This window comes from Salarias fasciatus (genome assembly GCF_902148845.1).
Source record: "Salarias fasciatus chromosome 7 unlocalized genomic scaffold, fSalaFa1.1 super_scaffold_4, whole genome shotgun sequence".
Lineage (NCBI taxonomy): Eukaryota > Metazoa > Chordata > Actinopteri > Blenniiformes > Blenniidae > Salarias > Salarias fasciatus.
The window spans coordinates 26,464,252-26,476,528 of record NW_021941229.1 but is presented as its reverse complement, the minus strand read 5'-3'; the positions used below and the strand labels follow the sequence as shown (position 1 = coordinate 26,476,528).

General features: G+C 47.9%; 1 protein-coding gene and 2 non-coding genes across 3 annotated transcripts; all 3 read right to left on the bottom strand.

Annotated features, from left to right (window-relative positions):
• Positions 1-460: 460 nt before the first annotated feature.
• On the bottom strand, positions 461-625 carry LOC115383527 (U1 spliceosomal RNA). The gene has a single exon (XR_003930695.1). It is a non-coding gene; the product is annotated as a U1 spliceosomal RNA (small nuclear RNA).
• Positions 626-1,258: 633 nt separating this feature from the next.
• LOC115383526 (U1 spliceosomal RNA) lies at positions 1,259-1,423 on the bottom strand. The gene has a single exon (XR_003930694.1). It is a non-coding gene; the product is annotated as a U1 spliceosomal RNA (small nuclear RNA).
• Positions 1,424-4,782: 3,359 nt separating this feature from the next.
• Positions 4,783-11,140, bottom strand: mat2al (methionine adenosyltransferase II, alpha-like). Its single transcript, XM_030084461.1, has 9 exons — positions 10,926-11,140; positions 10,497-10,574; positions 9,335-9,457; positions 9,142-9,254; positions 7,502-7,645; positions 6,360-6,578; positions 6,100-6,282; positions 5,246-5,379; positions 4,783-5,157 (listed from the first exon to the last, which is right to left on the bottom strand). Exons 1-9 carry the CDS (start codon positions 10,999-11,001, stop codon positions 5,055-5,057), a joined length of 1,173 nt encoding a protein of 390 aa, XP_029940321.1. The 5' UTR covers positions 11,002-11,140; the 3' UTR covers positions 4,783-5,054.
• Positions 11,141-12,277: the final 1,137 nt, after the last annotated feature.

Genomic DNA, 12,277 nt, shown 5'->3' with positions numbered 1-12,277 from the left:
TCAAGGACAAACAAAATCAAATAAATATCGATAGAAATGTCAAATCAGCAAACAAAATAACATGCAAACAACCTCCATCCTCTTGGCCAAACACTCCAGATATCCTGACCACCGCAACATCTGCGCGTCGCAGCAGTGGTTTACCTTGACATGGTGCTTTGCAAATCACCGGGAATCATTGAACACAAATGCAGGAACGCACCCAGGGACATCTGGTGGAGAGTGCACCCTTCAGGCTGCTTTGTTTTGCTCAAAGTAGTTCACAGAGTGTTCATTTGCTCCAGTGGCACAACTCTGGTTGTCAACATGCCCAGGGAAAAACTTGCAAATGACAAAAGTTATCCGCATTTCTTGAGCAAGAAGTCTATTCAGGTTTCACCCGATACAGAGATATGAGATACAACCTCCACAGCATCAGCACAACAGCATTGAAATCAAGTACTTGTCATTGTACAATAGTTCAGGGAGAGCGCGCACGCAGTCCCTCACTACCAGAAATTATGCAGTCGAGATTCCCACATTTGGGGAATTCACAAGGGTCAGCACAACCCAGAGTGCAATGGTTGAGCCTTGCCCTGGGTGAACCACCTTCTTGATCATGGTTTCTCCCCTGCCAGGTAAGTATGACTGACACTGCCCAAACCCCATCTACTGTATCACAAACAAGTCCGACTCAACCGGGGTGCAAAATCACTCTGGCATAAATGCAGCAGCACTCCCTCCACCAGGGGCCGCTGCATCTCAAATCGCGGCGTCACACAAACAAGTTACCGAGTTCACAGTCAGACCATATCACATCAAGGACAATCAAAATCAAATAAATATCGATAGAAATGTCAAATCAGCAAACAAAATAACATGCAAACAACCTCCATCCTCTTGGCCAAACACTCCAGATATCCTGACCACCGCAACATCTGCGCGTCGCAGCAGTGGTTTACCTTGACATGGTGCTTTGCAAATCACCGGGAATCATTGAACACAAATGCAGGAACGCACCCAGGGACATCTGGTGGAGAGTGCACCCTTCAGGCTGCTTTGTTTTGCTCAAAGTAGTTCACAGAGTGTTCATTTGCTCCAGTGGCACAACTCTGGTTGTCAACATGCCCAGGGAAAAACTTGCAAATGACAAAAGTTATCCGCATTTCTTGAGCAAGAAGTCTATTCAGGTTTCACCCGATACAGAGATGTGAGATAGAACCTCCACAGCATCAGCACAACGGCATTGAAATCAAGTACTTGTCATTGTACAATAGTTCAGGGGAGAGCGCGCACGCAGTCCCCCACTACCAGAAATTATGCAGTCGAGATTCCCACATTTGGGGAATTCGCAAGGGTCAGCACAACCCAGAGTGCGATGGTTGAGCCTTGCCCTGGGTGAACCACCTTCTTGATCATGGTTTCTCCCCTGCCAGGTAAGTATGACTGACACTGCCCAAACCCCATCTACTGTATCACAAACAAGTCCGACTCAACCGCGGTGCAAAATCACTCTGGCATAAATGCAGCAGCACTCCCTCCACCAGGGGCCGCTGCATCTCAAATCGCGGCGTCACACAAACAAGTTACCGAGTTCACAGTCAGACCATATCACATCAAGGACACACAAAATCAAATAAATATCGATAGAAATGTCAAATCAGCAAACAAAATAACATGCAAACAACCTCCATCCTCTTGGCCAAACACTCCAGATATCCTGACCACCGCAACATCTGCGCGTCGCAGCAGTGGTTTACCTTGACATGGTGCTTTGCAAATCACCGGGAATCATTGAACACAAATGCAGGAACGCACCCATTGACATCTGGTGGAGAGTGCACCCTTCAGGCTGCTTTGTTTTGCTCAAGTAGTTCACAGAGTGTTCATTTGCTCCAGTGGCACAACTCTGGTTGTCAACATGCCCAGGGAAAAACTTGCAAATGACAAAAGTTAAGCGCATTTCTTGAGCAAGAAGTCTATTCAGGTGTCACCCCTGCTAGTCAGTATGGAGGCATAGGACACAACCTTGACAGCATCAGCACAACGGCATTGAAATCAAGTACTTCAAGTCAGTCAAGTCAAGTACTTGTCATCATACATTAGTTCAGGGGAGAGCGCGCACGCAGTCCCCCACTACCAGAAATTATGCTGGAATACTGAACCTGAACTGTTGTGTTGAGCCGGTTTGCTTACGTTGATCCTTCTGTTGTATCCTAACTCGTGCTGATGCTTACCCAGACGAGCATTCATGATAAAAATGTTAACCTGGACCCTGCTAGCCCTACAGCTAGGTATTAACGATGAATCTTCATGCTGACTGTGACTTGACCTGTCTTGTAACTTCACTCTAAAAAGAAATGTCTTGACTCAACAAAAAAATTCAACGCAACAGTTTGCATTAGTCTTTTTATGTTATGGCAACCTCATTCAAAATTACATTGAATCAACAAACTATATTCCTTTGGGTGAATTCATTTTCTGTCATCAGTCAAAAATTATTTTAAGCACTGCTTACTTCGTGAATGCTAGATTTTGAAGTTGATCAGTCAGATGAACTGACTGCCCACTTTTAAGCACAAGTGCTTAAAATGGACAGTTATTGTTGATCTTTAATGCTGTGACTTTTTTGGGATTACAATACTATCATAGCAAATGCAGCTGGATTCTACACAAGTAGTCCCAGGCTTTTCAAGTCCAGAGGAAAATTATAGAGTAAACTGACGCGATCTGTAAATTCTGGAGTAGCAGCAGGAGCAGATTAAATGCTCAATACTCCTCATTCCAGGTTTGACATGAAAAGTGACTAAACTATTTAGATTAACTGAACAAGAACACAAAGAAACACAACTACAATAACACTATGAACATCAGAACATGAAAATAAATCATGAAATCAATGTTTAAATCTTGAATATCTCATCCCAAACTCCCATGATGCATTGCGGCACTACCGTCTTCATTGTTAAATTCTTCGAAGAGCCCGTTTCTTTTACGGTGTGTTTCCACCGGACGCGTTTGACGCGACTGCATTCGAGACAAATGACACTGTGCCACGCTAGACGCCCGAGTTTTATCGCTGGTGTGTGAATTCATTCGCGCGACGCGTCACACTGGTACAAATCTGCAACACAGAACATCCTGCAGAAACATCACAGCCTCCTCATCACCGTCTCCTGCACAGCAGCAGTGGACAGGACTCTTCTGATGTTTGTCCTGCGGTCCTGTGTGCACCTGGCTGTCCGTCTGTGTGTGTGTGTGTGTGTGTGTGTGAGCGCTGATCAATGGTGCGGGTTTTGTTCTTTTTTGTTTTTAAGACTGTTTTTACTGTTCAGCACTTTAATGAATATGAGAAGTGCTTTTACAAATAACGATTGAGACTGAGATGCTCCGCCTGCCATCGTCGCTGCTCTGTATCTGGCCTGGGGGAGTCAGCGCCAGCTGCAGCGAGGCGCCGCCTCTCTTCTGGCCGCCTGCTGCCCTCCGGAGGCGGTCTGAGCTCGGTGAGTTCCACCGTCTTCTGCAGGAGCTGCGCCCGGACGGCCGGTTCCAGCGCTGCTTCAGGCTGACGCCCAGTTTCCACCAGAAGTGGTGAACAAGTGAGATCGCGCAAGCCGCTCGCCTTGGCATCACGCCAACTGTTCTGGTGGTCGGAGCCCTGCTGCCCTACGTCAGCACGTCCGTGAAGAGCTCCACGCTGATAGGCTGTCCTGGCGCCAATTCGCTTGAAAAGTTCAATTATTTCTTCAATTATTAACTCAAGCGACAAGCGTGGAGAGATGAAGCGGCGGGCTTCGGGCAGCGAGCGGTGCGCGGGGCCGACTGGCAGTGCAAGTCGATGGGCGCGTGGATTTTTTGCGGGAAACGCTCGCCGCCTCATCGCTTGCCGTCCACCGCCCGCCGCTCAAGATTGAGCGACAATCGCATCATTACATTGACTTTGTATGTAATCTCATCGCACGAAAAATTTGCGTCGCGTCCGGTGGAAACACACCGTTATGCTGTGACCAACACTAACCATGCCGATGTGCTCTCCTTACCCCACTAGAACTATTAAAAATACATTTTACTCACCATGAGATGTTGCTTGTATGAAGGTTTTTCGTCCTGCTAACCCACTGTCGAACTTGTCCAGGCATGGTGTGTGGCGAGAGGGAACTTAAAATTGTGAAGTCAACGTTGACGCAATTCATTTATCAAGCCAAGTTTGTTAAGTTATAACAACTTGAATTTTGAGTTCAAATTGCAAGCAAAATTAAGCTGATGTAATTAAGAACATTGTTAATTATTCATAGCTTGAAAAAAATGGGTTTGGAACTTAGAAAGTTTATCAAAATCAACTAATTACAATTTTTTACTTGGATCCATGTATTAAATCAAGTAGTGTTCAGAGGCTTCTCTGAGTTACTTTTTAGAGTGTTGGCTTCAGATGGTCTTAAACACTCATGTTGGAGTTAAACTGAGTTCTTTAATGTCACGAACCCCTGATGCTCTTATTAGAGATCAGCGTTAAGAGAAGACAACGCTAAACACCGACGTTCAAACTAAACCTCAGTCCTTCCTCTGCTCCTCTGAAGGCTCAGATGTGGTAGAACAGCTCCCCCTGCTGGTGAGGCCTCAGCAGGACACCTTCATGTCTTCAGTGGGTTGAAATGTGCGGAATCCCCCCCCCACACACACACACACAGACTAAAACGTCTGTTGTAGTTGTTTCTCTAGTTACATTCATGAGACTCTGACAGTTCAGTTTGAAGTTTTTATCTTTTGTCCATTAATGTTTAACAGACTCCAACAGTGTGAGTTTACTCTGAAATAGGTACGTTCAAAGGAAAACAAGTCATTTTTTTATCCATGCAGGTTTTTAATTAGCAAACACATATCAAAATAGATCATTTAAAAAGTTTGGATGGAGTGAATAAACAAGGAACAGAAGCTTTAAGCACTGATTGTTGAAACTTGAGACGTTTGGACCAAAGCTTGAGGAGTTTTGAACTTTACTTTTTGTGAGGTTTTTCACTCTTCTGTGACTGATTCGCTGTTGATTGGTGAAAATCTGGATCTTCTTCCACTTCAAGCTAAAACAGCAGAGACTTTGGTTTCTCCCAGGAGAACTCGTCTCTGCCGAAGTGTCCATAGCAGGCGGTGGACTGGTAGATGGGCCGCTTGAGTCCCAGCTCCCTGTGGACCAGCACAGTGGACGTCAGTGGACGTTACGGGTTAGAGGACATCAGTGGACGTTACGGGTTAGGGTACAGAGGAGACCTACTTGACGATGACCCCGGGCCTCAGGTCAAAGTTCTTCTGGACGATCTGCAGCAGCTCGTCTTCGTCCCGGCTGGACGTGCCGAAGTGAAAGACGGTGACGGACAGCGGGTGGCTCACCCCGATGGCGTAGGAGATCTGGAGGGACATCAGGAGGGACATCAGGAGGGACATCAGGAGGACTGACCTGTTTAACACAACTGCTCAGAGGGTTCCGGGTCACAGTGAAGGTTGAGAGTCTGAGGTGGAGACGAGGAAACGACTCGGCAAACTTACCCACCTCATTTTTTCTTATCGTGCGATTAATTGATTTATTGACTATCGTGACAGGCCGAATGAATGAGCCCAAAATACCCCGAAACACTCTGAAATACCGCCAAATACTACAAATTACCTCGAAATGTTACAAATTACCCCACAATACCACGAAATACTCTGAAATACCTCGAAACACTGACATACCTGGCAAAACAGCAGATTACCCCAAAATACCCTGAAATAACCTGAAATACTATGGATGACCTCAAAAAACCCTGAAGTAGTACGAATGACCCCAAAACACTCTGAAATACCCCGAAACACTCTAAAACTCTATGAATTACCCCGAATACTGAATGAATGAATGAACCTGACATACTCTGAATGACCATGAAATACCCCAAAATACCTTGACATAGTCTGAAAAGTCATATTTCCTTCCAGGGAATCGGCCCAGGAAGACGTGTCCAGACGATATCATGTTCGTGTTCGGTCCTCATCTGTTAGCTCTCAGTCAGCTTTCATCGTCTCCTTTCTCCTGGTCAGTTTGATTGACTGGACTCTGTCCAGCGCCGTGTGTGCCCCCCTGCCCCCCCTCACCTGAACCAGGGCCCTCCGGCACAGTCCAGCTTTGACCAGCGACTTGGCGACCCAGCGAGCGGCGTACGCTCCGGACCGGTCCACTTTGGAGTAGTCCTTCCCTGAAAAGGCGCCGCCGCCGTGGCCGCCCCAGCCTCCGTATGTGTCCACGATGATTTTCCGTCCGGTCAGTCCGGCATCACCCTGTTGAGCCGAGAGGTCAAAGGTCAAAGCCGGCCGCGTAGCCGCGCCCCCTCTCTTCCGGACGTGCCGGCACCGACCCGCGGGCCTCCGAACAGGAACTTCCCGCTGGGCAGCAGGTGGTAGATGGTCCGCTGGTCCAGGTACTTGGCGGGAATGACCACCTTCACCACCTTCTCCATCAGCTGGCGCCGGATGTCCTCCAGGCCGATGTCCGGGTGGTGCTGCACGGAGATGACCACGGTGTGGACCCGCAGAGGCTCCATGGCGCCGCCGTCGTCTCGGTACTCCACCGTCACCTGCAGGAGCGGCGAAGAAGGTTCTGGAAGTCTTACTCAGAATCCACACCCGGTTTCCTCCACCGGCAGTACACCCTGCGGCGTGCCGACACACCTGTCCACACTAACGAGCAGCACAGTCTGGAGCCTTGTATCGTCAGTTGTGTGCTTGTAGATTTTTTTATTTTCACAAATACAACACAAAGCTTAGACCTTCACAAATCCTTAATACAGGTGTAGAAAACTCGTCTTCACATGGGCTGGGTTGTGTTCTTGTGTGAACAGTTGTGCTACTTTGTCTGGCTTTGCTGTCTTCAACACTATGTTGGATTATTGTTAAAATTTATACTAATTTTGTCTTTTTTTTGTTGGTTTGTTTAAATGCTAATTCAACGACAGGAGGGACTGATGTGGAATGTTTTGACGGGAAGTTTCCGGGGACACTGTGAAGGACGCACCGCCTCGACCGGAGCGGAGGAGTCGAACCTTCATCTGAATAACGGGACGTCCTCCTGGCGGCTGTCCGGGGGAAACACGGGGTTCGAGCCAGCCCGGCGACATCTTAATCTTTTTCTGTATTTCTGGAGAATGAGGGCGATCTATCTCACTCCTGGTTTCCGTTCATTTAGATGCATCGTCTGAATTTACGTCGTCTCTTGGCTCCTTGGTTTGTTTCTCAGTCTTTCATCTTTCGTTCTTCTTGTTTTGCACAGAGAAAGATCACGTCCCACTTCAACGCCATCTCTAAAGTATCCCAGACAGCTTCTGCAGCTGTTTCTGTGCGTTGAATTGGAGGCCAGGTGAATGTCGCCTGCAGGACTCGTTTCCTTGGTTGTTTATTTGGACAGTTACCGAACAGGACCACGTCCACACTGATGTCCTCAGACCCAGAGGAAGATGGCCGCCTGCCGGTGGCGCGCGGCGCAAGACCGGCGAGTCCTCACCTGCGACTTGGAGTCGGGCAGTATCCAGGGACACTCCCCGTTCCGGGACAGCTCCCTCATCCGGAAGTTGAGCTTGTGAGCCAGAAGCAGCGTGAGCGGCATGCACTCTTCGGTTTCATCCGTGGCGTAGCCGAACATCAGACCCTGACAACACACAACACACAACACACACACTCCAGTGTCTTTCTTTACTTTTACAGTTTTCAAATTTGAATTTTTCCTTTCGTCAGTTGTCTCTGGGATTTTTCTTCTAAATCCCACTCTGTGACTCATCCCAGCATCGCACTGCGTGTATTTCCTGGACGGCGTCCAGCCGTGGTCGAGGCTTGGAGGACTTCTCAGCCACTTTCTTATCAAGGGCTTTTTGAGGTCAGTACTTTAAAGAGGGCGGTGTCTTTATTTCAGGTATGAACCCTAGTAGTAGTTTCTGTCTTTACAGTAACTAACGTCTGCACGACCACATCCTGTCCAGCAAGAAGAAGTTTACTGTTAGAAGAGCAAATCTGAAAACACCGACATGAACATCACTGACCGGATCCTTTAAAGCGATACTTCAACATTTTGGCCCATTTGGCGCAATTCCTTAGTCATTTCAAACAGTATACTTACTTTTTTTGTGAGGGCGAGCTGTTGTTTATCCAGAGGTGAGTCGGGGAAGGTTTTCGGGACGGACACAATGGAAGTGGATGGTATTTTTGTTCCCCCTCGTCAAACTCATCAAATACACAATCCAACAACCCCAAAACACTTTGGTGGACACGTTATAATCCACACATTCACTACGCTGTGGAATATTAATGCAAAATGACCAGATTGAGTTGTTTATGTGAAGATTGCTAAGACGGAACTACTTAATAAACATGGCGTCTGGGCGTAGTGATTTCAGAAGAAAAAGTAGTTCCCAGTATTTGCTTCAGTGTCGTAACGCTACAATATTATTTGTTGGTGTTCCACAGCGTAGTGAATGTGCAGATTATAACATGTCCACCAAAGTGTTTTGGGGTTGTTGGATTGTGTATTTGATGAGTTTGACGAGGGGGAACAAAAATACCATCCACTTCCATTGTGTCCGTCCCGAAAACCTTCCCCGACTCGCCTCTGAATAAACAACAGCTCGCCCTCACAGAAACAGTAAGTATGCTGTTCGAAATGACTGAGGAGTTGAGCTAAATGGGCCAATTTGCCAAAATGTTGAAGCATTGCTTTAAGCTCATATTGACACCATAAGCGACATGATCGGATCATGAAGCCGTATCTGGTAGTCATGGTTCCTCATGTCGTCATGGAAACGAGGTTGACTCTATAAAGTGGTCTTTTAAATAAAGTCAGTGTTTGTCTCCTGAGCAGAAGACAATCCGCCTGTAACCTGGACGGCGTGGCTGTACCTGATGGATCTGGAGGACCTGACGGACCTGATGGACCTGGTGGACCTAATGGACCTGAAGGACCTGCCGGACCTGCCGGACCTGATGGACATAACCGACCTGATGGACCTGAAGGACCTGGTGGACCTGGTGGACCTGACGGACCTATCGGACCTGATGGACCTGAAGGACCTGGTGGAGCTGAAGGACCTGGTGGACCTGAAGGACCTGGTGGACCTGAGAGTGTGAGCGTGAGGACACCGTGACGGTTCACACCTGGTCTCCGGCTCCGATGTCCTCCTGCTCCCGGCCTTCGAACACGCAGTCGGAGATCTCCTCGGCCTGCGGCTCCAGAGCCACCAGCACGTTACACGTCTTGTAGTCGAAGCCTGAAAGTTACATTTTGGCCCTGGTCAGCGGCGACGCCGTGACGGCGCCCCCTGGAGGAAGGTGCGGCGGCGGCCGTCACCTTTGGAGGAGTCGTCGTAGCCGATCTTCTTCACGGTGTTCCGGACCACGGCCTGCAGGTCCACGCTGGCCTTGGACGTCACTTCCCCCACCAGCAGGATCATTCCCGTCTTCGCAACACATTCTGAAACCAAACACGAAGCCCGGTCAGGGGGGACGGGTTCTCCAGCTGCAGTTCTCACGTTGTGGATGTTCGGACTCCAGAAGTCGCTGGAAGGACGGACGTCCTCTGCTTTCTGATCGCTGAAGCTCTCATAAAGGATCTGACAGTGAGGACGGGCGTCCTGAGTCCTCTCAGCAGACACAACAGGAAGTCAAAGACAGGATTCTGAGACAGCAGAGAACAGCTGTTCCACCTTCTGGACACGAGATGAGACCAGCAGCAGGCTCACGGCCTGTTTTTAATCCGGGTGAAAGAACGTCGCGATAAAACTGCTGGACTTCGACCTGCTCTGATAGACGGTTAATCATTATTCCACAAATCACATCGGGACGACTCTTCCTGCAACACGACTCTCTGGCCTGAAGCAACACCCGGATCCTCCAGGGACTCAGACCCAGACCCAGATCAGGGACGGGAGGCGTTCAGGGAGCGTCGGCCATCTGCACGCTGCACATGGCGCATTCATGACTGACTTGTAAAGTGGGAAAATGAAACCACTCAGAAGACGGGAAAAGAGAACAGCGTGGAAAGCAGGAGGCCCTGTTGACGTGAAAACGCAGAACTTTTGTTTCTGTTCACAGAACAACGCTCAGAGTCACCGACAACGCAACTTGTGCAAACATTCCCCAAGATGGAACTTTTTAGAAACAGTTGCCAAGGTGGAATATTTTGGGGAAAATGGCAACCAAGATGGAACTTTTTGGAAAAGCTTTGACTCTGTTGTCGTGGAAACGGGGCCTGAGTCTGATAACAAGGTGACGGTTTTATCAGAAGGTTAATCTTCCAGATGCATCAAATAATGATTTTCATCTCACTTTTGCTCACAGACGACAGATTCTGAACTTCATGACTCATTTGGATGGATTTATTTGTATAATGCAGGTAATTTTTTTTAGTTTTAAATTGATAGAACTGCTGTTTCAAATCACTGCAATAAATAAAGGTGAATTTCCTTCAGCTGAACTCTCCTGCGAAGGATGGAGACCCTTCAGGGACTCACCGCAGGCCACCTTGGAGTCCGGGTCCTGGCTCAGGTACGCGTCCAGCACGGCGTCGCTGATCTGATCGCACATTTTATCTGTAAATACAAAAGAGAGGAGGTTTACACTCTGAGTGTGTTCAGTGGGACCAGAGACCAGAGGAATCAAACTGGTTTTAGTCCAGGCACGTCCCTCCTGAGCGACGCCACAATAACCTTCAAGATGAAACTTTCACAAAGGTTTTCTTGTTGGGACACTGAGTCGACATGATGAACACAATGACATTTTCAAAAGAAAAACAAATTACTCCAGAAAATCACTCCAATCTGAACATGAAGACAATATAAATGATGTAAAACACTCTCTCTCTCCAGTCTCCCTGAGTGTCTCTCTGTCTGTCTCTCTCTCTCCAGTCTACATGATTCTCTCTCTCTCTCTCTCCAGTCTACCTGAGTGTCCCTCTCCCACGGACTCGGAGGTGAAGAGGAAAGTCTTCCCGCTCTTCGCTCCTCCGCTCGGGTTCATCTTCAGGCCGGAGCTCTGGACAGGAAATCAGTCTCAACACACACTTTTCCTCCCTCACACACTCTCCTTTCCTCACACACTCTCTGCACACACTCCTCTCTCACAGACACGCTCACACCGTGTGTCTGAGGAACGGAAGCGTTCTTCCGGGAGGCGGAGCCAACTTTGACATGCAGTTAGAAGAGGGGCAGGAGGAGGAGGAGGAAGAGGAGGAAGAGGAGGAGCGGGAGGAACTCCTCCGCCCCGTGGAGGCGCTATCTGGTCAACGAACAGGCAGCCACACTGAAATACATGAAATAAAATCATGCAGGGATTTACTGTGCTCTGATTCGCTCGTGATGGTGTCACTCACACTCTGAGCCAATCAGAAGCGGGAGTCAGTCGTTCACCCCGCCCACTTCGCCGGGAAAGGGGGAAATCTAAAATAAAAGGAAATTATATCTGCTCTATAAACTGAAAGGGGACCAAAACTCAAATAAACCAAAGTATTTCAGTAACAGTTAAGAAACAACCAAGGAACAAACACTTTAAAGTAACGTCACAGCAGAGGCGGCTCCAGACCAGTTTCACTGAGGGGGCCTGGCTGGGGCCGGCTGGGGGTGGGATGGCTGGCCAAGGCCGGGGTTTTGTCAGAGGGGTACATTCAACCCAGTACAAAATAGACAGATTAAAAATCTTATTTGATGTATTTTTATTTCATAAAACTAGTGTTTATTCATTGTAACCAAAGTGAATGCTTCAAAATATCACATTTCAGAGAAATATAAAAAGATTACAACATTTTACAAAAATATAACACTATAAACAAATACTGGCTGCCCTGTTACAACAACTGTATTCTGCGGTTTTGATGGTTTCTGGCAAACCGGTCAACAAACGAGTCGAGATTCAACGCCTTTGCCCTCCGAGACTCGATGCTCAGTACAGCCAGACTGCTTAATCTCTCATCATTCACGGTGGATCTGAGGTGTGTTTTCACGAGCTTTAACACAGAAAAACTCTGCTCACAAGAAGCAGGACTCACTGGGATCGCTACTGCTATTTTACACAGTCTGTGGAGCTCAAAAAACACTTCTTTATATGGCTCGATGAACTGTACCAGCGCCGCTGTACTGGAGGGTCTCTGCATCCCAGTCTGTATTTTCCTCTCTAACGTCCTTTTGAACTGATGTAGCTCATGCCCCAGGTCTTCAGTATTTGAATCAAACATTCGAGCAAATGAGAACAGAGCTGTCTCTTTCAGGAATGCATCTTTTTGGGGATGTAGAGCCTGGAT